This window comes from Ranitomeya imitator, chromosome 1, assembly GCF_032444005.1.
Source record: "Ranitomeya imitator isolate aRanImi1 chromosome 1, aRanImi1.pri, whole genome shotgun sequence".
NCBI lineage: Eukaryota > Metazoa > Chordata > Amphibia > Anura > Dendrobatidae > Ranitomeya > Ranitomeya imitator.
In genome coordinates, this window is record NC_091282.1 from 787,501,223 (window position 1) to 787,528,948 (window position 27,726).

A 27,726-nucleotide genomic window follows, 5' to 3' on the forward strand; every position below is an offset into this window, starting at 1 on the left:
GGTGTTCAGTTTACAGCACAATCCTTATAACAAGATACCGTTTATTATAATTTACTTTAAATAATTGCACTACTGCATTAATGACCAGATAAAGCTGTACACGAATCTGACAACACCGTGCCATGTGACTACCATTGAGAACTGTTACCGTATTTTCTGGCGTATAAGACGACTGGGTGTATATAAACGACCCCCAACTTTTCCATATAAAATATGGAATTTGGGATATGCCCGCCATATAAGACGGGGGTCATCTTATACGCCCAGTCATCTTATACGGCATGTGGTTCCCAGGGTCTGAAGGAGAGGAGACTCTCCTTCAGGCCCTGGGATCCATGGGGGGGGGGAGTGCAGCACCCCAGAGGCCTGGTCGTTGCAGTAATGTGGCTCTGCCACTAAGGGGAGTGATGTTAAAGGAGTTCACCTGACCAGGTATCACAGTCACACATTACACTTCACACTCCGGCTACCAGGGAGAGCAAAAGGCACTATGTATTAGGCCACTTCTCACACTGGTAAAACTGGGGGTCGGATAGGAAGTTAGTTGAGAACGCAGCCTGGGAGAGCTCCAGGGAGGACCTGTCAGGGGTGGGTTCATGGCAGGTACCTAGCAGAAAGAGTAGAAAGAGACGGAGCCGCGCCTGCACTACCTTGCGGCGGCATCCTAAGAAAGGACACGAAGAGAAGGATATTTTGGAGAAGTGAGAAACAAGATCAAAGCACAAAGGAGAGCCAGTAGGAGTCGTGCCCCGAGAACGGCAACATCCTACTGAGGCGTGTAGCCGGTGGCCGGAATACCGAGGAAGTAACTGACTCCAAGCATTACTTCAAACAGCGGCAGGACAGTTGATTATAGGTTGGCTGTCTACCATACATCACCTAAGAAGACATAGGGGGCAAGCGTGGAGAGGGGCGTCTCTAGGGTCCCAGAATAGCTCCGAGCCTTCCCGTCAAACGGGTGCGTCCTATCCAGATAAACTTGGGGGACGGAGAGAGAGAGAGAAAGAACGAATGCGAAAGTTGTGAGGACTATCCCGAATGCTCAGCAGGGAAGAACTACAACACACAGGCGCTAGTGGTAGGCACTGATTTCCACCTGCAAAGGGAACTCTGGATGTGCCTTCAGTCCGGCTGGTCTCAGACAGCCCAGTTAGCAGTGCTCTGTATTGAAGATCCCGAAGTCTACAGTAAAAGGTAAAGAGACTGCAACCCTGTGTCCTCGTTATTAACTGTGCCTCACATCATCACCACCTACACAACCGGGAAGACCTGGGGATATACTTCACCTGTGGGAAGGTATACCATCCAGCTGCCACAACACCACCCCAGTGGACTCCAAGCAGCGTCGGTCACCCTGACCGAATACCACAGGTGGCGTCACGAAACCTTGGCCGACTTTCATCACCCCTTTCATTGGACGCCCCTTAGCAGGGTCACGGACCGGGTCCAACCACCGTGACAACCCTAGAACTGAGACAGAGAGGACCGGTACTGAGTAACCCTCGGCCCTGCGTCTGGGGGAGCTCCAAATATATTGTTGATCAGGGTGCTCTGAGATATGGGAGATTGCAGACTCAATCAACATGAGCACCCCCTGCTTGTTCTGATTCTTCCTAATGAACCCACAATTATAGGTTTGGCGGATTGGATGTTTGTTTGATGCCTTTTTCCATTTCTTGAAGAAGAAGGGACATTTACCCTTGTCAACGGCTCTCTCCCTTTCTTTAAGCAAAATCTCCAACAGGGTCCCACCTAGTTTTGATAGTATTGGTCTTCCCATATGGGTCAAAGGCATCTCTAGGATCCAGGACCAGGCAGCGACTGCAACCCTTGCACCCCCTTTTTACACCCCCTGAATTTCACGACCCTCTTCGGAGGAGTGATGGAACCATGGTCACATAGGGCACGCATTCTCCATAGCAGGGGCCAGAGACAATGTTACTATAGATAATTAAAATACATAAAGCCACAATGAAGATGATCATAGTGAGTGGAGAGGAGCGCTCCTCTATTATTTTTGGTAATGACAACCATTAATACTGCACAACCCTCCATGCACTTAATTCAAATGAGAAGGTAATGTCCATTATCAAAGCCATCTGTGAGCCAGTGGTAAGTGGCTCTAATATGGCAGCTCAGCCTCATTAACCCTGGTGTAATCCAAGCATTCTTCAGAGATCTAGGCAACAACTAGAACTCTCATCAGACTGGGGGGGGGGAGGGGATTTTGATGCAAGAGGACAACTTTTGGCATTGTTAACAGAAATTAAGCATTCGGCACATAACAGTGCACATAGAATGTGGTGTTCATGCTGGGTACATTTTATTTATGATTATTGTTATATGACATTTACTAGTAGTGACATTGCGCTTAAGTTATTGATTTCTGGCTTTCCCAGGATCAGAATGTAAATTAATCTACAGATGAAAGAAGGATATAGGAACATTTGCAAGAAAACTGCAACAAGCTAAGGACTTGACTGATCTAAACTGTTAATCATCAGGAGCGCACCGCCCCCCACAAGCAGGAAGAAGCGAGGCAGAGAAGCAGTGTGCTCCTGAAGATTGATCTTTATGGGAAATCCTTCACATTCCTTGGTACTTGGAGAATTTATATCCCAGTATAGATGAGCTGATAAGAAAATCCTTGTTCCTGTAACAGGGAAAGTAGGGGGTGGAGCATTCATTGGGACCTTGTCCAAGGTGATCATTGTCGGGGTAGTGGTCTGGGGTCCCATTATACCTTTGCAGCCATTCTTCAAATATCCTGCAAGACAATTTTATTCAATTGATACAAATTCCCTTTGAGTGGCTCCTCAGTATCCTCACTATCCCTGCTTACTGTCCTTAGCTTAGTCCTGAATATCCCTGGCTTTGTCCTGATAGCCCACTTGCATTTTCTTACAGTGGGTAGGTGTAATTTCCAAGATAGGAGAAAAGATTTCTGCCACCGCTGAGTTTAGCATTGACTGCAATTTTAATGAACTGTAACATTGGAACGAACTACAGCTGTGATAGCAGGACTAGTCACCAAAAATTGATTTTTTTTTTCTTTGCATCTACAGTAGCCAAACAAATAGTGAACATCAAGGCTATGTGCCCACGTTGCAGAAATGCTGCGGAAATGTCCGCAGCATTTCTGAAACTCCCTGCCGCGGGTAAAACACATGCGGAATTCGAATGCGTTTTCCCGCAAAACATAAGCGTTTTGCAAGCATTTTTAGCTTGCAGAATACTTGCGTTTTCCAAGAGATTTGAAGCATCGCTTCGAAAACTGATTGACACGTTGGTCACACTTGTCAAGCATAGTGCTTGACAAGTGTGACCAACTTTTTACTATTGATGCTGCCTATGCAGCATCAATAGTAAAAGACAGAATGTTAAAAATAATAAAAAAATAAAAAATATTGTTATTCTCACCTTTGCACGAAGGACCTTTGTGACGTCAGTTGCGTGACCGCGACGTCATCCCAGGTCCTTCGCGCAATGCATCCCTGGGAACGGAAGCCACCACTTGCACCGCTGAGAGGCGGGAGGACTCCGGGGCCATCGGAAGGTAAGTATATCCCTATTTTTTATTTTAATTCTTTTTTTTTTACAGGGGTATGGTACCCAAGGGCCTGGAGGAGAGTCTCCTCTCCTCCAGACCCTGGGTACCATCCACACATGAAGCGCTCACTTCACTCATGGTGGGCATAGCCACATGCGCAAAGTGAGCGTTTCAATGCAATCCTATGGCAACGGAATCGCCGCGATTCCGCAGAAATAATGAACATGCTGTGGATTTTACCGCTATGCGATTCCGCAGTGGGAAAATCCGCAGCATGGGCACAGCAACTGCGGAATCCCATAGGATTGCATGAGAATGCGGTTTTTAAGCGTTTTTATGCGTTTCCACTGCGTCAAAAAACGCGGCAGATACGCATAAAAAAATGCAACGTGGGCACACAGCCTTACAGTATCCGAAAATGTAAGATGATACCACGTGAAAATAAATCATTGTTTCAATTCCCATCGCTGTATCTGATTCTGGGAAACCTGGGTGACAGCTGATATGTCTCGCCCAAAACAAGCTTTCAGTAGGATTTTTTTTTCTCTTTTCTTTGCATCATAATTTAATAATTATCAATAGAAACTATAACAATAGAGAACTTACTTGTCAACAAAGCAGTGATGCAGCATGAAGATGGGGTCATTGCTGGAGATGGGGACTTGAGACATGGTTCCCCCCAGATATATGTGAACCAAGTTGTGCATACTACGCCCCAGTGTGGTCCCGTCTGAGGGTCTCAGGAAACCTAAAAAACAGATCAAACACAGAGTCAGAAATGACATGTGATATCATTGGGCTAGAATGTGATGCAGAGTGCAGACCAGTGACTGAGCCCTGGCTGCAGGGAAAGCAGTCACACATGGGCCCTATGGGTCAAGGTTGACCTTGGCAGATCAGGTCTGAAAAAAAGTATCCAGGACCTTAAGGGTATGTGCACATGTTGCAGATTTGATAGATAGATCTATCTATCTATCGATATATGTATGGATAGATATGTCTATGGATAGATGTAGATAGATATATGGATAGTTAGGCTACTTTCACACATCAGTTGTTTCCACCAGGTAGGATCCGGCTAATTTTTGAAAAAACGGATCTGTTGCAAATAGTGAAAAACTGATGCAACTTTTTTTTTAGAGAGAGAGAGAATGGACAATGTGCATGATTTGAATGGAAAAATGCATGAAAACCGGATTCAGAGGCCGGATTCATTATTTCACATCTCCATTTCATATGTTTTTCGCCGGATCAGTTGTTGGGCATTTTTGTCGCCTGACAGAAAAAACGTTCCTCTGTACGATTTCCCTGTCCGCCGGAAACAGCTTTTTTGACAGATCCAGCAAAAAACGGATGAAACGTGTTGCCATCAGGCGCACACCGGCGCTAATACAACTCTGAGAAAAAATGGATCCGGCAGATTGTGCCGGCAAAAACCTGATGTGTGAAAGTAGCCAGATAGATATATCCATAGATATACAGTGGGGCAAAAAAGTATTTAGTCAGTCAGCAATAGTGCAAGTTCCACCACTTAAAAAGATGAGAGGCGTCTGTAATTCACATCATAGGTAGACCTCAACTATGGGAGACAAACTGAGAAAAAAAAATCCAGAAAATCACATTGTCTGTTTTTTTATCATTTTTTTTGCATATTATGGTGGAAAATAAGTATTTGGTCAGAAACAAACAATCAAGATTTCTGGCTCTCACAGACCTGTAACTTCTTCTTTAAGAGTCTCCTCTTTCCTCCACTCATTACCTGTAGTAATGGCACCTGTTTAAACTTGTTATCAGTATAAAGAGACACCTGTGCACACCCTCAAACAGTCTGACTCCAAACTCCACTATGGTGAAGACCAAAGAGCTGTCAAAGGACACCAGAAACAAAATTGTAGCCCTGCACCAGGCTGGGAAGACTGAAACTGCAATAGCCAACCAGCTTGGAGTGAAGAAATCAACAGTGGGAGCAATAATTAGAAAATGGAAGACATACAAGACCACTGATAATCTCCCTCGATCTGGGGCTCCACGCAAAATCCCACCCCGTGGGGTCAGAATGATCACAAGAACGGTGAGCAAAAATCCCAGAACCACGCGGGGGGACCTAGTGAATGAACTGCAGAGAGCTGGGACCAATGTAACAAGGCCTACCATAAGTAACACACTACGCCACCATGGACTCAGATCCTGCAGTGCCAGACGTGTCCCACTGCTTAAGCCAGTACATGTCCGGGCCCGTCTGAAGTTTGCTAGAGAGCATTTGGATGATCCAGAGGAGTTTTGGGAGAATGTCCTATGGTCTGATGAGACCAAACTGGAACTGTTTGGTAGAAACACAACTTGTCGTGTTTGGAGGAAAAAGAATACTGAGTTGCATCCATCAAACACCATACCTACTGTAAAGCATGGTGGTGGAAACATCATGCTTTGGGGCTGTTTCTCTGCAAAGGGGCCAGGACGACTGATCCGGGTACATGAAAGAATGAATGGGGCCATGTATCGTGAGATTTTGAGTGCAAACCTCCTTCCATCAGCAAGGGCATTGAAGATGAAACGTGGCTGGGTCTTTCAACATGACAATGATCCAAAGCACACCGCCAGGGCAACGAAGGAGTTGCTTCGTAAGAAGCATTTCAAGGTCCTGGAGTGGCCTAGCCAGTCTCCAGATCTCAACCCTATAGAAAACCTTTGGAGGGAGTTGAAAGTCCGTGTTGCCAAGCGAAAAGCCAAAAACATCACTGCTCTAGAGGAGATCTGCATGGAGGAATGGGCCAACATACCAACAACAGTGTGTGGCAACCTTGTGAAGACTTACAGAAAACGTTTGACCTCTGTCATTGCCAACAAAGGATATATTACAAAGTATTGAGATGAAATTTTGTTTCTGACCAAATACTTATTTTCCACAATAATATGCAAATAAAATGTTAAAAAAACAGACAATGTGATTTTCTGGATTTTTTTTTCTCAGTTTGTCTCCCATAGTTGAGGTCTACCTATGATGTAAATTACAGACGCCTCTCATCTTTTTAAGTGGTGGAACTTGCACTATTGCTGACTGACTAAATACTTTATTGCCCCACTGTATACTAGCAAAGCCGATGTTGATTAATGTTTAATTAAAAAAAAAGGGAAAAAATGGCGTGGGCTCCGAATTTTCTGCACCAGAGGGGAAAGCCGACAGCCGGGGGCCAATATTTGTGGCCTGGGAAGGGGCTAATACTCATGGCCCCTTCCCAAGCTATGAATCTCAGCCTGCAGCTGTCTGCGTAGCCTTTATTGGCTATTAAAATAGGGTGGCCCCCAAAAAATGATGTGGGGTCCCCCTATATTTTATAGCCAGAAAGGCTACGCAGGCAGCTGTCGGCTGATATTCATAGCCTAGAAAGGGGCCATGGATATTTGCCCCCCGGCTACAAATACCAGCCCCCAGCCATCCCAGAAATGGCGCAGATGAAATTGCCAGAAAGATGCGCCAATTCTGGCAGTTAGCCTCTCTCTTCCCACTCCCGAGTAGCAGTGGGATATGGGGTAATAACGGGTTAATGTCACCTTGCTAATGTAAGGTGACATTAAGCCCGGTTAATAATGGAGAGGCGTCAATAAGACGCCTATCCATTATTAATCCTTTAGTAGTGAAAGAGTTAAATTAAAGAAAAGACACAGCCAGAAAAAAGTATTTTAATATTCTTAATTTCACCATACTTACCATTCTCGATCGCCTGCAAAAAATTTTAAATAATAAACCAACCGTATACTCCCTTTCCACCGTAGTCCAATTAATAACGAGTATCCCACGACGATCTCCCCTATAGAACAGTGACATCGGGTGATGTCACCGCTCTATAGGCCTCCAGTGACACACTGACAGGAGACAATGGCTCCTGCAGTGCATCACTGGAGAGGTTAACTGAGTTCATTGGTCTCACTTTATGGCAAAGCTGCGTGGGAATTTTCTCACACAGCAGTGCCACAAGTGAGAGTAGGGACTATTTCTCACAGAGGCGGAGGGATACAGTGCGGAAGGATACCTACTGTCATTGTATCCTGGAGCCCCTGGAGAGCGGTCGCATCAGCTGATGTGGCTGCTCTCCACGGGAGATCATCATGGGACACTCGTATTAATTGGATACAGGGAGTATATTGTTTATTATTTTAATATTTTTTACAGGAGATCGATGGCTTCAGGGATCAAGGTGATGGCGACTATGTACTCTATGTTGTATGTACTGTATTTATGTACTGTATGTCTATATGTATGTGTTGTATGTACTGTTGTATTTACTGTATTTCATATGTTGTATGTACTTTGTATGTTGTATGTGCTATATGTTCTGTTGTATGTACTGTATGTCATATGTTGTATGTACTGTTGTATGCTGTCTGTAATGTTGTATGTTGTATGTCATATGTTGTATGTACTGTTGTATGTTGTATGTACTGTATGCCATATGTTGTATGTACTGTTGTATGTGCTATATGATGTATGTTATGTTGTATGTTGTATGTACTGTATGTCATATGTTGTATGTATTGTTGTATGTACTCTTGTATGTTGTATGTACTGTTGTATGTCATATGTTGTGTGTACTGTTGTATGTATATACTGTATGTCATATGTTGTATGTACTGTTGTATGTGCTATGTTGTATGTTCTGTTGTATTTTGTATGTACAGTATGTACTGTATGTTGTATGTACTGTTTTATGTTCTGTATGTCATATGTTGTATGTTTTATGTACTGTATGTTGTACGTACTTGTTATATGTTGTATGTGTTTTTGTTTTTTTTTACATTCAACACATTAGCCGGGTGATGGGACTACTACTGTCCCATCATTGGCTAATGTGTCAATCACTGTCACTGTAGCAGGCATAGCCCGATGGGACTTGTAGTCCTATCGAATGATGCCTGCACGCACGCGCGCACACACACACACACACACAACCATAGACCCCCCTCACAGACCCCTGGCAGCCCCGCACAGACCCCCGGCAGCCCCGCACAAACCCCCGACAGCAGGGCCGGACTGGCCCTAGGGTATTTCTGTCAAATGCCAGAAGGGCCAATGGCAGTCGTGGGCCACTCGCCAGCGCCGACTCCCCCCCGATGCCGACTCACCCCCCCACCAACACCGCCGCATTCAACTATACCGGTGTCTATGGCGCCGGTATAGTTGAATGCAATGATGGAGACAGCATCTGCTTACGCTCCCTCTCCCATCATTCCCCGCTCTGCCTCTGACACTGCAGGTGCTCGATGATATGACGTCATCGCGCACCCGCTGTGTGTCGGGCGGGCAAGCTGCAGCTGCTGAGACCAGAGCCGGGAGCAGTGCGGCCACGAGGAGAGGTGAGGAGAGTGGATTTTTTTTTAAAAATATATCAATGAGTGATAACTGGATCGTGAGGCTATTGGGGGGGTTGTATTACATTCTATGGGGGGGATTTATTACATTCTATGGGGGCTGGCTGCATTACATACTATGGGGGCTCTGCTGTATTACATTTTATGGGGGGATTTATTACATTCTATGGGGCTGTGCTGCATTACATTGTATGAGGGCTGTGCTGCATTACATTCTATGGGGGCTGTGCTGCATTACATTCAATGGGGGGCTGGCTGCATTAAATTGTATGGAGGGCTGTGCTGCATTACATTCTATGGGGGCTGTGCTGCATTACATTCTATGGGGGCTGGGTGCATTACATTCTATGGGGGCGGGCTGCATTACATTCTATAGGGGCTGGCTGCATTACATTCTGTGGGGGCTGTGCTGCATTACATTCTATGGAGGCTGTGCTGCATTACATTCTATGGGGGCTGTGCTGCATGACATTCTATGGAGGCTGTGCTGCATTACAATCTATGGGGGGCAGGTTGCATTACATTCTATGGTGGCTGGCTGCATTACATTCTATGGGGGCCGGCTGCATTACATTCTATGGGGGCTGCTGTATTACATTCTATGTGGGGGATTTATTACGTTCTATGGGGGCAGTGCTGCACTACATTCTATGGGGGCTGTGCTGCATTACATTCTATGGGGGCTGTGCTGCATTTCATTCTATGGGGGCTGTGCTGCATTACATTCTATGGGGGCTGTGCTGCATTACATTCTATGGGGGCTGTGCTGCATTACATTCTATGGGGGCTGTGCTGCATTACATTCTATGGGGGCTGTGCTGCATTACATTCTATGGGGGCTGGCTGCATTACATTCTATGGGGGCTGTGCTGTATTACATTCTGTGGGGGGCTGGCTGGATTACATTCTATGGGGGGGCGAGCTGCATTACATTCTATGAGGGCTGTGCTGTATTACATTCTATGGGGAAGGGTTGTATTACATTCTATGGGGGGCTGGCTGCATTACATTTTATGGGGGGCTGGTTGCATTACATTCTATGGGGGCTGGCTGCATTACATTCTATGGGGGCTGTGCTGCATTACATTCTATGGGGGGGCTGGCTGCATTACATTCTATGGGGGCTGTGCTGCATTACATTCTATGGGGGCTGTGCTGCATTATATTCTATGGGGGCTGTGCTGCATTACATTCTATGGGGGCTGTGCTGCATTACATTGTATGGGGGGTCTGTATTACATTCTATGGGGGAGGGCAGTATTACATTCTATATGAGGGCTGTATTACACTCTTTGGGACTACATTATATTCTATGGGGGCTGTATTATATTCTATGGGGAGGTGGGCTACATTACATTTTATGGGGGACTGAATTACATTCTATGGCATGCTGTATTATATTCTATGGAGGGGCTGCATTATATTCTATGGGGGGCTGCATTGTGCTCTATGAGGGGGCTACCATATATTTTATATGCAGGGGCTGCATTTTACTATATGAGGGGGCTGCATTATATTCTTTGGGGGGTTACATTATACTCAGGGGGCTACAATATATTCTGTGGGGTGCCTGCATTATACACTGGGGCAGCATCATTATACTATATGTGGGCTGCATTATACCGTATCGAGGACTTTGGGGAATACATTATACTATATGAAGAACTATGGGGTGCATTATACTATGGGAAGTGAATTGTACTACATGGATGACAGTGGCGGGGCATTATACTATATGGAGCACTATGAGGAATGTATTATCCTATTTGGAGGACTGAGGAGTGTATTATACTATATGGAGGACTGTGGCAGTACATTATACTATATGGAGGACTATGGGGAGTGTATTATACTATATGGAGGACTGAGGAGTATTATACTATATGGAGGATTATGGGGACTATATTATACTATATTGAGGACTGAGGAGTGTATTATACTATATGGAGGACTGATTAGTGTATTATACTATATGGAGGACTGAGCAGTGTATTATACTATAGGTAGGACTGAGGTGCACATTATAATATATGGAGGACTATGGGGTGTATTATACTAAACAAGCAAAATGCTGTCTATTCATCGAGTGATTGGATTGTTTATGTGGAAACAGAAATCCTTGTTCTCAGCAGCACATTGCCGGTGTAAACTGTAGATGTGCTGCTGATAACATGATACTGTATGGGGACAGATAGATCTAATTGTGATTGTTCTGTTCCCTTCTTTCTTTCTCAGTTGGTGTAAAGAGGCTGGGAAACAAGCGAACAACTGTCGATCGCACTCATTTAGCGGCCTGAGATTAGCGCATGTAAATACAGCAGAAATGCTTCGCAGGGAAACCAGGCAAGGATGATGACCGTTGTAGTTAGCACCCGGCACCTGGGAATAACGCTAACTCTACTGCTCTTCCCAGCCGCCAAAGCATTTAATTCTGGTATATGTAATGATTTTTAGGGTTGATGTCAGCTGCGTAATGTCAGCTGCTATCAATCCCTGGTGTAAGTAATGGAGAGGTGTCTATCAGATACCCCCACTACTAGCCCAGACCTGGCGAGATCCAGCGACTTTGAAGAGCGGTGACGGTAGTAACAATACTGCTCTACACACTCGCCGAGCTCAGCGCAAGACCCAAAATATCTGAAGAGTGGTGACATTACTGATGTCACCACTCTTCAGAGTCACCAGGTCTCGTGCTGCGTAGCAGAACAAAAAGTGGCTGTAGGCAAAGTTTATGGAGCATCAGAATGAGGTTCCACAGCCTTTGGTCGTCTCAATCCCTTAATTATCTATGAGATCTAGTTATGTAGGTAAAGTAGCGGCTTTTCTTGGTACTGCAACTAAAAGCAATAAATAGGACTGAGCTGTAATGCTGGATACAGCTGTGATTATATGTTATATAGTCGTGTTACACTCCCCTCACTTCTTGTAACCTACAAGTGTACAAAGATATTATAGAGTCACCATGTGACAAGTGGGCCTGTGTACCTTCAAATGCCAGGGCTGAATTTTAGTCCCAGTCCGGCCCTGCCCGACAGCCTCGCATAGCCCCGCACAAGCAGACCCACTGACAGCCCACAGACCCCGCTCGCACACACATACATGCACACAGTCATCGCCCGCACTCCGCCCACACACTTCCCTCCTCCCGATCTGCAGTAGTTCTTTTTTACATCTGCGGTTTTGCTGTGGATGTGCCTGACTCAATGCAAGTCAATAGGTGTAGAAACGCTGCAGATCCGCAAAAGAATTGACATGCTGCGGAAAAAACAACGCTGCGTTTCCGTGCGTTTTTTCCGCAGCATGTGCACAGCTGATTGGGTTTTGTGGGTTTTCCGTAGGTTTACATGGTACTGTAAACCACATGGGAAACTGCTGCAGATCCGCAGCGTCAAAAATGCTGTGGATCCGCAGTAAAATCTGCAACGTGTGAACATGGCCTAAACCACAATTCCTCACTTTCCTTGTGCTTACAGTGGAGCAGGACGCTCAAAGCTGCTGTTTATAGTGTGCTATAGAGATCTTGAAGTTATTCCTGCAGCAGTGTTGTGCAGGAATAAAAGCAAACAGCACCATAAATCTCAACTTACAGGACACCTTATATCTCCAGATTCCTAACTGCATATACAGTACAGACCAAAAGTTTGGACACACCTTCTCATTTAAAGATTTTTCTGTATTTTCATGACTATGAAAATTGTAACTTCACTCAAGGCATCAAAACTATGAATTAACACATGTGGAATTATATACTTAGCAAAAAAGTGTGAAACAACTGAAAATATGTCTAATATTCTAGGTTCTTCAAAGTAGCCACCTTTTGCTTTGATGACTGCTTTGCACACTCTTGGGATTCTCTTGAAGAGCTTCAATAGGTAGTCACCGGAAATGGTTTTCACTTCACAGGTGTGCCCTGTCAGGTTTAATAAGTGGGATTTCTTGCCTTATAAATGGGGTTAGGACCATCAGTTGTGTTGAGCAGAAGTCTGGTGGATACACAGCTGATAGCCCTACTGAATAGTCTGTTAGTTGTATTATGGCAAGAAAAAAGCAGCTAAGTAAAGAAAAACGAGTGGCCATCATTACTTTACGAAATGAAGGTCACTCGGTCTGAAAATTTTGGAAAACTTTGAAAGTATCCCCGAGTGCAGTTGCAAAAACCATCAAGCGCTACAAAGAAACTGGCTCACATGAGGACCGCCCCAGGAAAGGAAGACCAAGAGTCACCTCTGCTTCTGAGGATAAGTTTATCCGAGTCACCATCCTCAGAAATCGCAGGTTAACAGCAGCTCAGCTTATAGACCAGGTCAATGCCACACAGAGTCCTAGCAGCAGACACATCTCTACAACAACTGTTAAGAAGAGATTTTCTGCAACAGGCCTTCATGGTAAAATAACTGCTAGGAAACCACTGCTAAGGACAGGCAACAAGCAGGAGAGACTTGTTTGGGCTGAAGAACACAAGGAATGGACATTAGACCAGTGGAAATCTGTGCTTTGGTCTGATGAGACCAAATTTGAGATCTTTGGTTCCAACCACCATGTCTTTGTGCGACGCAGAAAAGGTGAACGCATAGACTCTACATGCCTGGTTCCCACCATGAAGCATGGAGGAGGAGGTGTAATAATGTGGGGGTGCTTTGCTGGTGACACTGTTGGGGATTTATTCAAAATTGAAGGCACCTCCAGGCTGTGTAAGGGCTATTTGACCAAGAAGGAGAGTGATGGGGTGCTACGCCAGATGACCTGGCCTCCACAGTCACCAGGCCTGAACCCAACCGAGATGGTTTGGGGTGAGTTAGACCACAGAGTGAAGGCAAAATTGCCAACAAGTGCTAAGCATCTCTGGGAACTCCTTCAAGATTGTTGGAAGACCATTTCCGGGGACTACCTCTTGAAGCTCATCAAGAGAATGCCAAGAGTGTGTAAAGCAGTCGTCAAAGCAAAAGGTGGCTACTTTGAAGAACCTAGAATATAAGACATATTTTCAGTTGTTTCACACTTTTTTGCTAAGTATATAATTCCACATATGTTAATTCATGGTTTTGATACCTTCAGTGTGAATTTACAATTTTCATAGTCATGAAAATACAGAAAAATCTTTAAATGAGAAGGTGTGTCCAAACTATTGGTCTGTACTGTATTAGCGACTGCTATCAGACGGTCACCTACCTTCTAAAGCGTTCCGGAAGCTCCTCATGGAGTTTATGTTATATGGGTCTGTATCAAAGTTTTTCCATTTGAGGGTGTCCTCTACATCCTGGAAGGAGGGGAAACTACTGGCACTTGGATCGGAGCCCGGCTTTCTGTGGATTTTTTCCATCTGGCATTCGTCACCCGCAGTTTGGCAATAGGCATCAACGTAATTAAACCCGCTGCAAATAGACTGATGTGGAGGATAGAGTGTTACTACAAAAAGGGGGGTGTTCAGGTGATTTGTGCTCTGCCTGGAGGGGCTTTTTCCATTTGTTGCTGTCTATGCTCATGTTGGAGGTTCCCTTTAAAGTGATCCTGTCAACTGTCCATACTGTGTGTGACAACACAGAATTTCTTCTTAATTATGCCAGATATAAAAGGCCAGAATCATAGACTATTGTGTCTGAATTATTGACTCTTCTTATAGGTTAAATTGATATTTGTAAATTGATGAATGGTTATTTACTTCTAAAATCAGCTCCTACAGTTAATTCTACTGTTATCTTTGTTCAGTGACCTTGTGTCCATGTTTTGCAATGATGTTTGCTGATATGTTGATTACACATTGCACCAGGCCATGTAGTTTGTTAACTTGCAAACATTGAAGGATAAACTATGAATAATAAAACAATGCCTGTTAACTCATCACCCCTTCCCGCTGTGAATGATAACTTGAAGGACAGTTGTGAACTATGTAAGGAGACTTTGCCTCTGTTCCAAATGACTCTAGAAGATGTCAGCTTAGGGGATCACGGTTCCATCTGGAAGAACACAGATTTGCTCCATTGACCATAGCTGAACCCTAAGAGACATCTTAAAGAGAATCCAGGTTGGAACAAACCGGCCACCTGACCACATACCTCACTGCTTTCGGTTAGCTTCCTAAGCTTCTTGTTATCTCCTCTCTGACAGTGCCTGCCAAAAGCGAGGAGCCACTGGTGGGGGTACTCAGCCCTAAAAGCAGCTCTCATCCTGGTGAGTCAGTGGAAAGGTGAGACTCTGTAACTTTTGCTGAGACTGTTCTATGTGTTATTTGCCTGTTTTGTGGTTCATAAAGCATTGCCACACTGTTTTACCCTCATCCTGTGTTGTCTGAGTAGTATTATGCCCATGGTAATAGGAGAGCGGTCATTCAGTGGGATGATCCCTGGTCTTGGGCCAGAGGACTAGAAAACCCGCTGACCCCCGTGTCTCTACACCATGCTATCCATGTTTAAGTAAAGGCATGATAATAATGATTATAGGATGTTTCGTCCCAGCAGTTCACCCCTGGGTACATTTTGCCCTCAGCAGTTCGCCCCGATTGTCCTTGTGGTTCATGAATTCCCGTCCGTCATCAATCCACATGTCACAAAAGTACTGTACAGAGTGCTGCACTTTTGTGACATGTTAAATCAACTGTTTCCATTTGACTTTAAGGGTAAACAGCTAAACTGCATTCCGTGACCCAAGGAGCTGCAGCTTCGATAGGTAAGTATCATCCTGGGGGCCAAATGCTGGGGATGAAATGTGCGGGGGCGAAATGTCCCCAGGGTGAACTGCTGGGGGTGAACTGCTGGGGGCGAAACATCCAAATCCCGATAATAATTATGGGGCATTTTTTCTTATAACTCCGCATTGTAGCATTCTTCTGTTATTCACCCTGGAAATATATGAACTGTAATTTTCTCATTCTCCTCGGACAATATAAGTGTGCACAGGGATATGGACCCCGACTAGTATCACCTAGTTGTCAATTGATCAATCCCTTTCCAGGAGGAATAACAGAGGCAAAGCACAACATGAGTGCTAAGAAGACATGCTACAAAATTGTTACAATATGATGAATTCAAGAATTAGCTAAAAAAGACACTTAAGCAACTGGGATCATGTCTTTTACTCCAGTCACATCCAGAGCTGCATATTTCTACTTTTGTTTTACATCAACCATAAATCTGGTGCTTTCTTGGAACTCGACTTCTCCAACAATACGATATAGCAATGTATTATTTGCAAGAAACAGAAACTGAACCTGCAGGGAGCAGCAGCGAGGTATGCACCTGAATTGTTTTTTAAGCTACCAGCAGAATTTTGAATGCAGCTCTGAATGTGACTGGAGGATAAGACATAATGGAACGAAGGTCAGCACATGAGGCACAGTGAAAAAATGAGTTCTCTGACATCATTTCTAGATACTTACTTTCCAGGATGCAAAGTACGAGTCTTCATCCAGGAAGCCTTGAGCGTTATTGGCTCCAAGGAATTGGTTGGTGCAGATGGAGCAGTTCTTCTCCCCTCTCCAGTCATAATAAGGAATGGCGAAGTCTTCATCTCCAGTCAAGAGCTGAATTTCCCTCTCTAAGAACATGAGACCCAGGCGATGCCAACCAGGGAAAGCCGGACCCTGATGGGCGTAGCTTGTGCTAGAATCAAATATGCCATTGACCAGAAGGGGCTTCATGGAATAATAATGGATCCAAGCAAAAACGTCATAGACGGTAGCGTCCACAAAGCGGTATGCGTCCCTGTGGTGTCTGTCCCCGGTGGACAGGATGACAAAATCTGCGCTTTTTGTGGTTTTGGCCAAAGCCAAGTAACTGAAGAACCTCTTTCTTTCCAAAAGTGAGAGCTGGCGGATTTCTTTCCGCATCACGGTCTTTTCGCGATCGCACTCGTCTCCGGAGTGGCCGTACCTGCATCGGCCACAGTTGTAGCCGCTGTAGTTTCCGAAACATGTACAAGTCCTGTTAAAATAAAAGCGCGGCCAGTCCAGGCGATCATCTGAAAATTGGCGAGCTAGTCTAGTCTCACTCTCCAGTAGTGTAATGGCCACATCGTTAATACACTGGCCACGGCCAGATCGTGATCCGCAGGGGCTACCATCCTTCCAGAGTGGGCAACAAGTTTTTGTACTTTGGGCTACACTTGTGGTACACGACCTGGGGAACTGACAATGGACGGCACCCAGGAACAGCACAAAGAATGTACACAATGTAAACATAGTCACTGGATAAAGACACCCCTTCTAGAGAAAAACAGAAATATTCAGAATATTACACCTACTGTACCTGTATATAAGTACCGTATATACTCGAGTATAAGTCAACCCGAGTATAAGCCGACTCCCCTAATTCCCTAATTTTGCCCCAAAATTGGGAAAACTTAATGACTCGAGTATAAGCCTAGGGTGGGAATTGAAGCAGCTACCGGTAAATGTCAAAAGTAAAAATAGATACCAATAAAAGTAAAATTAATTGAGCCATCAGTAGGTTAAGTGTTTTTGAATATTGATATTGAATCAGGAGCCCCATATAATGCTCTATAAAGTTTATGATGGCCCAATAAGATGCTCCTTTGACACATTTGCCCCATATAATCCTGCATAAAGGTTAATAATGGCCCCATAAGATGCTCCATAGACACATTTGCCCAATATAATGCTGCACAAAGGTTGATTAGGGCCCCATAAGATGCTCCGTAAACATATTTGTCCCATATAGATATAGTGCTGCACAAACCTTGATTATGGCCCCATAAGATGCTCCATACAGACACTTGCCCCACATACCATAATGCTCCACAAACGTTAATTATGGCCCCATAAGATGCTCCATAAAGATATTTGCCCCATATAGTGCTGCACAAACGTTATAGCCCCATAGATGCTCCATACAGACACTTGCCCCATATAGTGCTGCACAAATGTTGATTATGGCCCCATACAGACACTTGCCCCATATAATGCTGTAGAAATGTTATGGCCCCATAGATGCTCCATACAGACACTTGCCCCATTATAGTGCTGCACAAACGTTATGGCCCTATAAGATGCTCCATACAGACACATGCCCCATATAGTGCTGCACAAACGTTATGGCCCTATAAGATGCTCCATACAGACACTTGCCTGTTGTGAATTCTGTGGCAGAGCTCCCTCCTGTGGTCACAAGTGGTACTTCGGCTGATTCTCTCTGGGAGCTTCCGTTTGTGGAGGAAAGTGGTACTGCGGCTTCTGAGTTTCCTCCCTCAGGTGATCTTGTGAGGTCGTTAGGTGCTTCTCTACTTAACTCCACCTAATGCTTTGATCCTGGCTTCCTGTCCATGTTCCAGTGTTGGATTTGTTTTTCCCTGGATCATTCCTGTTGCCTGCTGCTCTGCATAGCTAAGTGCTTCTTTGCTATTTGTTTGCTGTTTTTTCTGTCCAGCTTGTCTATTTGTTTTGCTGGAAGCTCTGGGACGCAAAGGGTGTACCTGCGTGCCGTTAGTTCGGTACGGAGGGTCTTTTTGCCCCCTTTGCGTGGTTTTCTTTAGGGTTTTGTGTAGACCGCAAAGTTATCTTTCCTATCCTCGCTCTGTTAAGAAAGTCGGGCCTCACTTTGCTGAATCTATTTCATCCCTACGTTTGTCTTTTCATCTTACTCACAGTCATTATATGTGGGGGGCTGCCTTTTCCTTTGGGGTATTTCTCTGAGGCAAGGTAGGCTTATTTTCTATCTTCAGGCTAGTTAGTTTCTCAGGCTGTGCCGAGTTGCATAGGCAGAGTTAGGCGCAATCCACGGCTGCCTCTAGCGTTGTTTGGAGAGGATTAGGGATTGCGGTCTGCAGAGTTCCCACGTCTCAGAGCTCGTTCTATGATTTTGGGTTATTGTCAGATCACTGTGTGTGCTCTGACCGCTATGTCCATTGTGGTACTGAATTGCCTTTCATAACAGTACAGGAAGCCAAAAGTACTAATGATTCTCAATAGAGGGAAAAAAGAAGTTCTGAGACCATTTTTTTTTCTTTGCACTGTGTTTTGCCTTTTTTTTCCCCTAGACATTTGGGTGGTTCAGGACACAGGTGTGGACATGGACATTCAGGGTCTGTGCTCTTCAATGGATAATCTCGTTATAAATGTACAAAAGATTCAAGATTTGGTGGTTCAGAAGCCTATGTTTGAACCAAGAATTCCTATTCCTGATTTGTTTTATGGTGATAGAGTCAAGTTTGTGAATTTCAAAAATAATTGCAAACTGTTTCTGGCCTTGAAACCTCACTCCTCTGGTGACCCAGCTCAACAAGTGAGAATTATTATTTCTTTTTTGCATGGCGACTCTCAAGACTGGGCATTTCCCCTTGCGCCAGGGGATCCTGCATTAAGTAATATTGATGCGTTTTACCTGGCGCTCGGATTGCTGTACGATGAGCCTAATTCAGTGGATCAGGCAGAGAAAAATTTGCTGGCTTTGTGTCAGGGTCAGGATGAGATAGAGGTATATTGTCAGAAATTTAGAAAGTGGTCTGTACTCACTCAATGGAATGAAGCTGTGCTCGCAGCGATTTTCAGAAAGGGTCTCTCTGAAGCCCTTAAAGATGTCATGGTGGGATTTCCTATGCCTGATGGTCTGAATGAATCTATGTCTTTGGCCATTCAGATCGGTCGACGCTTGCGTGAGCGTAAAGCTATGCACCATTTGGCGGTATTACCTGAGATTAAACCTAAGCCTATGCAGTGCGATAGGACTTTGTCCAGAGTTGAACGGCAAGAACACAGACGTCTGAATGGTCTGTGTTTCTACTGTGGTGATTCCACTCATGCTATCTCTGATTGTCCTAAGCGCTCTAAGCGGTTCGCTAGGTCTGCCACCATTGGTACGGTACAGTCAAAATTTCTTCTGTCCGTTACCTTGATCTGCTCTTTGTCATCATATTCTGTAATGGCATTTGTGGATTCAGGCGCTGCCCTGAATTTGATGGACTTAGAGTATGCTAAGCGTTGTGGGTTTTTCTTGGAGCCCTTGCAGTGTCCTATTCCATTGAGAGGAATTGATGCTACACCTTTGGCCAAGAATAAGCCTCAGTACTGGACCCAGCTGACCATGTGCATGGCTCCTGCACATCAGGAGGATATTCGCTTTCTGGTGTTGCATAATCTGCATGATGTGGTCGTGTTGGGGTTGCCATGGCTACAAGTCCATAATCCAGTATTAGATTGGAAATCCATGTCGGTGTCCAGCTGGGGTTGTCAGGGGGTACATGGTGATGTTCCATTTCTGTCAATTTCGTCATCCACCCCTTCTGAGGTCCCAGAGTTCTTGTCTGATTACCGGGATGTATTTGATGAGCCCAAGTCCGATACCCTACCTCCGCATAGGGATTGTGATTGTGCTATCAATTTGATTCCTGGTAGTAAATTCCCAAAAGGTCGACTGTTTAATTTATCCGTGCCTGAGCACACCGCTATGCGCAGTTATGTGAAGGAATCCCTGGAGAAGGGGCATATTCGCCCGTCATCGTCGCCATTAGGAGCAGGGTTCTTTTTTGTAGCCAAGAAGGATGGTTCGCTGAGACCTTGTATAGATTACCGCCTTCTTAATAAGATCACGGTTAAATTTCAGTACCCCTTGCCATTGTTATCTGATCTGTTTGCTCGGATTAAGGGGGCTAGTTGGTTCACAAAGATAGATCTTCGTGGTGCGTATAATCTGGTGCGAATTAAGCAAGGCGATGAATGGAAAACTGCATTTAATACGCCCGAGGGTCATTTTGAGTATCTAGTGATGCCGTTCGGACTTGCCAATGCTCCATCAGTGTTTCAGTCCTTTATGCATGACATCTTCCGAGAGTACCTGGATAAATTCCTGATTGTGTACTTGGATGACATTTTGATCTTCTCGGATGATTGGGAGTCTCATGTGAAGCAGGTCAGAACGGTTTTTCAGGTCCTGCGTGCTAATTCTTTGTTTGTGAAGGGATCAAAGTGTCTCTTTGGTGTGCAGAAGGTTTCATTTTTGGGGTTCATCTTTTCCCCTTCTACTATCGAGATGGATCCTGTTAAGGTCCAAGCCATCCATGATTGGACTCAGCCGACATCTCTGAAAAGTCTGCAAAAGTTCCTGGGCTTTGCTAATTTTTATCGTCACTTCATCTGCAATTTTTCTAGTATTGCTAAACCATTGACCGACTTGACCAAGAAGGGTGCTGATGTGGTCAATTGGTCTTCTGCTGCTGTGGAAGCCTTTCAAGAGTTGAAGCGTTGTTTTTCTTCTGCCCCTGTGTTGTGTCAACCAGATGTTTCTCTTCCGTTCCAGGTCGAGGTTGATGCTTCTGAGATTGGAGCAGGGGCTGTTTTGTCGCAGAGAGGTTCTGATTGCTCAGTGATGAAACCATGCGCTTTTTTTTCCAGGAAGTTTTCGCCTGCTGAGCGAAATTATGATGTGGGCAACCGAGAGTTGCTGGCCATGAAGTGGGCATTCGAGGAGTGGCGTCATTGGCTTGAAGGAGCTAAGCATCGCGTGGTGGTATTGACTGATCATAAGAACTTGACTTATCTCGAGTCTGCCAAGCGGTTGAATCTTAGACAGGCTCGTTGGTCACTGTTTTTTGCCCGTTTTGACTTTGTGATTTCGTACCTTCCGGGCTCTAAAAATGTGAAGGCGGATGCTCTGTCTAGGAGTTTTGTGCCCGACTCTCCGGGTTTGTCTGAGCCGGCAGGTATCCTCAAGGAGGGAGTAATTGTGTCTGCCATCTCCCCTGATTTGCGGCGGGTGCTGCAAAAATTTCAGGCTAATAAACCTGATCGTTGTCCAGCGGAGAAACTGTTTGTCCCTGATAGGTGGACGAATAAAGTTATCTCTGAGGTTCATTGTTCGGTGTTGGCTGGTCATCCTGGAATCTTTGGTACCAGAGAGTTAGTGGCTAGATCCTTTTGGTGGCCATCTCTGTCGCGGGATGTGCGTACTTTTGTGCAGTCCTGTGGGATTTGTGCTCGGGCTAAGCCCTGCTGTTCTCGTGCCAGTGGGTTGCTTTTGCCCTTGCCGGTCCCGAAGAGACCTTGGACACATATCTCTATGGATTTTATTTCAGATCTTCCCGTTTCTCAAAAGATGTCAGTCATTTGGGTGGTCTGTGATCGCTTTTCTAAGATGGTCCATCTGGTACCCTTGTCTAAATTGCCTTCCTCCTCTGATTTGGTGCCATTGTTCTTCCAGCATGTGGTTCGTTTACATGGTATTCCAGAGAATATCGTTTCTGACAGAGGTTCCCAGTTTGTTTCGAGGTTTTGGCGAGCCTTTTGTGGTAGGATGGGCATTGACTTGTCTTTTTCCTCGGCTTTCCATCCTCAGACTAATGGCCAGACCGAACGAACCAATCAGACCTTGGAAACATATCTGAGATGTTTTGTTTCTGCTGATCAGGATGACTGGGTGTCCTTTTTGCCTTTGGCTGAGTTCGCCCTTAATAACCGGGCCAGCTCTGCTACCTTGGTTTCGCCATTTTTCTGCAACTCTGGGTTCCATCCTCGTTTCTCTTCAGGACAGGTTGAGTCTTCGGACTGTCCTGGTGTGGATACTGTGGTGGACAGGTTGCAGCAGATTTGGACTCATGTAGTGGACAATTTGACCTTGTCCCAGGAGAGGGCTCAACGTTTTGCTAATCGCAGACGCTGTGTGGGTCCCCGACTTCGTGTTGGGGATCTGGTTTGGTTGTCTTCTCGTCATATTCCTATGAAGGTGTCCTCTCCTAAGTTTAAACCTCGTTTCATTGGTCCGTATAGGATTTCTGAGGTTCTTAATCCTGTGTCTTTTCGTCTGACCCTTCCAGATTCTTTTTCCATACATAACGTATTCCATAGGTCATTGTTGCGGAGATATGTGGCACCTGTGGTTCCATCTGTTGACCCTCCTGCCCCGGTTTTGGTGGAGGGGGAGTTGGAGTATATTGTGGAGAAGATTTTGGATTCTCGTGTTTCAAGACGGAAACTCCAGTATCTGGTTAAATGGAAGGGTTATGCTCAGGAAGATAATTCCTGGGTTTTTGCCTCTGATGTCCATGCTCCCGATCTTGTTCGTGCCATTCATGTGGCTCATCCTGGTCGGCCTGGGGGCTCTGGTGAGGGTTCGGTGACCCCTCCTCAAGGGGGGGGGGTACTGTTGTGAATTCTGTGGCAGACCTCCCTCCTGTGGTCACAAGTGGTACTTCGGCTGATTCTCTCTGGGAGCTTCCGTTTGTGGAGGAAAGTGGTACTGCGGCTTCTGAGTTTCCTCCCTCAGGTGATCTTGTGAGGTCGTTAGGTGCTTCTCTACTTAACTCCACCTAATGCTTTGATCCTGGCTTCCTGTCAATGTTCCAGTGTTGGACTTGTTTTTCCCTGGATCATTCCTGTTGCCTGCTGCTCTGCATAGCTAAGTGCTTCTTTGCTATTTGTTTGCTGTTTTTTCTGTCCAGCTTGTCTATTTGTTTTGCTGGAAGCTCTGGGACGCAAAGGGTGTACCTCCGTGCCGTTAGTTCGGTACGGAGGGTCTTTTTGCCCCCTTTGCGTGGTTTTCTTTAGGGTTTTGTGTAGACCACAAAGTTATCTTTCCTATCCTCGCTCTGTTAAGAAAGTCGGGCCTCACTTTGCTGAATCTATTTCATCCCTACGTTTGTCTTTTCATCTTACTCACAGTCATTATATGTGGGGGGCTGCCTTTTCCTTTGGGGCATTTCTCTGAGGCAAGGTAGGCTTATTTTCTATCTTCAGGCTAGTTAGTTTCTCAGGCTGTGCCGAGTTGCATAGGCAGAGTTAGGCGCAATCCACGGCTGCCTCTAGTGTTGTTTGGAGAGGATTAGGGATTGCGGTCTGCAGAGTTCCCACGTCTCAGAGCTCGTTCTATGATTTTGGGTTATTGTCAGATCACTGTGTGTGCTCTGACCGCTATGTCCATTGTGGTACTGAATTGCCTTTCATAACACTTGCCCCATTATAGTGCTGCACAAATGTTGATTATGGCCCCATACAGACACTTGCCCCATATAATGCTGTAGAAATGTTATGGCCCCATAGATGCTCCATACAGACACTTGCCCCATTATAGTGCTGCACAAACGTTATGGCCCTATAAGATGCTCCATACAGACACTTGCCCCATATAGTGCTGCAAAAATGTTGATTATGGCCCCATACAGACACTTGCCCCATTATAGTGCTGCACAAACGTTATGGCCCCATAAGATGCTCCATACAGACATATGCCCCATATAGTGCTGCACAAACGTTATGGCCCCATAAGATGCTCCATACAGACACTTGCCCCATATAGTACTGCACAAACGTTATGGCCCCATAAGATGCTCCATACAGACACTTGCCCCATTTGCTGATGCTGCGATAAAAAATAAAAAATCACATACTCACCTCTCCGTCGCTCGGGCCCCCGACACTTGCACTATTCACCTGCTCCTCGTTCCGGTGCCACTCCATCTTCCGCGTCTTCTACGCTGACGTTCAGGCAGAGAGAGTGCGCACTAACCATGTCATCGCACCCTCTGACCTGAGCGTCACTGCTGAAGACAGATTGGCGCCGGAACGAGGAGCAGGTGAATGTCGCGCAGTGCTGCGCTCCCCTCCCCGTTATACTCACCTGCTCCTGGCGCGGTCCCTGCAGGTCCCTGACTGCCCGGCGCCCCTGCTTCTCCCTGTACTGAGCGGTCACCATTACCGCTCATTACAGTAATGAATATGCGGCTCCACCTCTATGGGAGGTGGAGCTGCATATTCATTACTGTAATGAGCGGTAACGGTGACCGCTCAGTACAGGAAGAAGCTGGTGTGCCCGGCAGCCAGGGACCTGCAGGGACCACGCCAGGAGCAGGCTGAGTTTTATTAGACAGCCCCCACTCCCCCTCCCTGCCGACCCCTGGGTATGACTCGAGTATAAGCTGAGAAGGGGACTTTCAGCCCCAAAAAATGGGCTGAAAATCTCGGCTTATACTCGAGTATATCCGGTAACACAGATACAATATGCCATAAAAAGAAGAGTTCTAGCAGTTACATCCTTGTACTGTACATAGGAGCAGTATTAGAGAAATTATCTTCTTGTACATAGGGGCAGTATTATAGTAGCTATATTCTTGTACATAGGAGCAGTATTATAGTTATATTCTTGCACATAGGAGCAGTATTATAGTAGTTATATTCTTGTACATAGGGGTAGTATTACTGTAGTTATATTCTTGTACATAGGGGCAGTATTATAATAGCTATATTCTTGTACATAGGAGCAGAATTATAGTAGTTATAGTATATTCTTGTACATAGAGGATAGCATTATAGTAATTATATTCTTGTACATAGGGGCAGTATTATAGTTATATTCTTGCACATAGGAGCAGTATTATAGTAGTTATATTCTTGTACATAGAGGACAGCATTATAGTAGTTATATTTTAGTACATAGGGATAGTATTACTGTAGTTATATTCTTGTACATAGGGGCAGTATTATAGTGGTTATATTCTTGTACATAGAGGACAGCATTATAGTAATTGTATCCTTGTACATAGGGGCAGTATTATAGTAGTTATAAACTTGTACATAGGGGGCAGTATTATATTAGTTAAATTCTTGTACATACAGTATAGGGCAGTATTATAGTAGTTATATTCTTGTACATAGGGGCAGTATTATAGTAGCTATATTCTTGTGCATAGGAGCAGTATTTTAGTTGTTATATTCTTGTACATAGGAGCAGTGCTATAGTAGTTATATTCTTGTACATAGAGGACCGCATTATAGTAGTTATATTCTTGTACATAGTGGCAGTATTACTGTAGTTATAGTCTTGTACATAGGGGCAGTATTATAGTAGCTATATTCTTGTACATAGGACCAGTATTATAGTTGTTATATTCTTGTACATAGGAGCAGTATTATAGTACCTATATTTTTGTACATAGAGGACAGCATTATATTAGTTATATTCTTGTACATAGGGGCAGTATTATAGTAGCTATATTCTTGTACATAGGAGCAGTATTATAGTTGTTATATTCTTGTACATAGGAGCAGTATTATAGTAGTTATATTCTTGTACATAGAGGACAGCATTATAGTAATTATATTCTTGTACATAGGGGCAGTATTATAGTAGTTATATTCTTGTACATAGGGGGCAGTATTATAGTAGTTAAATTCTTGTACATACAGTATAGGGCAGTATTATAGTAGTTATATTCTTGTACATTGGAGCAGTATTATATTAGATATATTTGTGATGCTAGTCAGTACTCACGGACAGACCGTGAAGAACAAGAGTCAGATGTTGCGGGCTCAATAGAAAGAGAGTACATAGATAGCCAAGGAAAAAGACGAAGGCGTAAGTCTGGTCACAGACCAGAGTCAATAACATGCGATAGCAGATCAAAAGCCAAAGGACAACACAAATGGATAGTCAGGACACAGTCCAAAGGGTCAGGCAGCAAAAGATCAGATCTCAGAGCAACAGAATCAAGCTAACACTCACCAAGAAGCACAAACTACGTCTTGCAGGGATCAGGGGCAGACAGCTCAGTTAAATAGCTATGGGATCACAGAACACTGAACACATGCAGAAAGTCCCGAATATCTCAGTCACAGATTGGACTGCAGAGCTGTCAATCAAGGCACCAACAGCTCAGCAAGCCCATCACAGTATTGGACAGCAAAGCTGTCAATCAAAACACAGACAGCTCAGAAAGACAGTTTCCATAGAACTGCATAGCAATCATTCACCCGAGTGGTGGAACCGTGACAATATTCTTGTACATAGGGGGCAGTATTATAATAGTTATATTCTACTACATAGGAGCAGTACTAAAGTAGCTACAGTATATTCTTGTACATAGGGGACAGTATTATAGTAGTTATATTCTTGTATGTACTGAAACTGCCCTAACTAAAGTCACCAATGACCTACTAACTGCCAGGAGCAAGCGACACTACTCTGTCCTCCTTCTCCTGGACCTGTCTTCTGCCTTTGACACTGTGGACCACTCCCTTTTGCTACAAATTCTCTCATCTCTTGGCATCACAGACTTGGCCCTTTCTTGGATCTTGTCATATCTGACAGACTGAACATTCAGTGTCTCCCTCCCCCACACCACCTCCTCACTTCGCCCCTTGTCAGTTGGTGTTCCTCAAGGCTCTGTTCTAGGACCCCTACTCTTCTCCATCTACACTTTCGGCCTGGGACAGCTCATAGAATCCTATGGTATGCAGTACCATCTCTACGCTGATGACACGCAGATCTACCTATCCGGACCTGACCTCACCTCCTTACTTACCAAAATCCCGCACTGTCTGCTATTTCAGCCTTCTTTTCTGCTCGCTTTCTACAACTGAACATGGACAAAACAGAATTCATCATCTTTCCCCCATCTCAATCTACCCTTCCACCAGACCTATCCATCAATGTCAATGGCTGCTCACTTTCCCCAGTCCCACACGCCCGGTGCCTCGGGGTGATCCTCGACTCTGCCCTCTCTTTCAAGCCACATATCCAAGCCCTTGCCTCCTCCTGCCGTCTCAAACTCAAAAATATTTCCCGGATCCGTGCTTTCCTTGACCGCAACACCGCAAAAACGCTAGTGCATGCCCTTATCATCTCCCGCCTCGACTACTGCAACCTCCTACTCTCTGGACTCCCCTCTAGCACTCTGGCACCGCTCCAATCCATCCTACACTCTGCTGCCCGACTAATCTACCTGTCTCCCCGCTATTCCCCAGCCTCTCCCCTATGTCAAGCCCTTCACTGGCTTCCTATCGCCCAGAGACTCCAGTTCAAAACCCTCACAATGACATACAAAGCCATCCACAACCTTTCTCCTCCATACATCTGTGACATGGTCTCCCGGTACCT

At 45.0% G+C, this 27,726-nt stretch overlaps 1 protein-coding gene across 1 annotated transcript; it reads right to left on the bottom strand.

The window, feature by feature from the left end:
* Positions 1 to 26,392, bottom strand: LOC138658128 (tyrosinase-like). Its single transcript, XM_069745670.1, has 5 exons — positions 26,353 to 26,392; positions 16,290 to 17,114; positions 14,087 to 14,300; positions 4,157 to 4,298; positions 1 to 2,767 (listed from the first exon to the last, which is right to left on the bottom strand). The coding sequence occupies exons 2-5, from the start codon at positions 17,088 to 17,090 to the stop codon at positions 2,587 to 2,589; spliced, it is 1,338 nt and encodes a 445-aa protein (XP_069601771.1). The 5' UTR covers positions 17,091 to 17,114; positions 26,353 to 26,392; the 3' UTR covers positions 1 to 2,586.
* Between the last annotated feature and the right edge of the window lie 1,334 nt (positions 26,393 to 27,726).

Excerpts from the sequence above, each read along its gene's own strand:
- LOC138658128 (XM_069745670.1), bottom strand. The coding sequence starts at position 17,090 with ATGTTTACATTGTGTACATTCTTTGTGCTGTTCCTGGGTGCCGTCCAT. Across the intron at positions 14,301-16,289 it reads CGTACTTTGCATCCTGGAAA|TCTATTTGCAGCGGGTTTAA; the intron begins GTAAGTATCTAG and ends CCTCCACATCAG. Across the intron at positions 4,299-14,086 it reads CTTCCGGAACGCTTTAGAAG|GTTTCCTGAGACCCTCAGAC; the intron begins GTAGGTGACCGT and ends TCTGTTTTTTAG.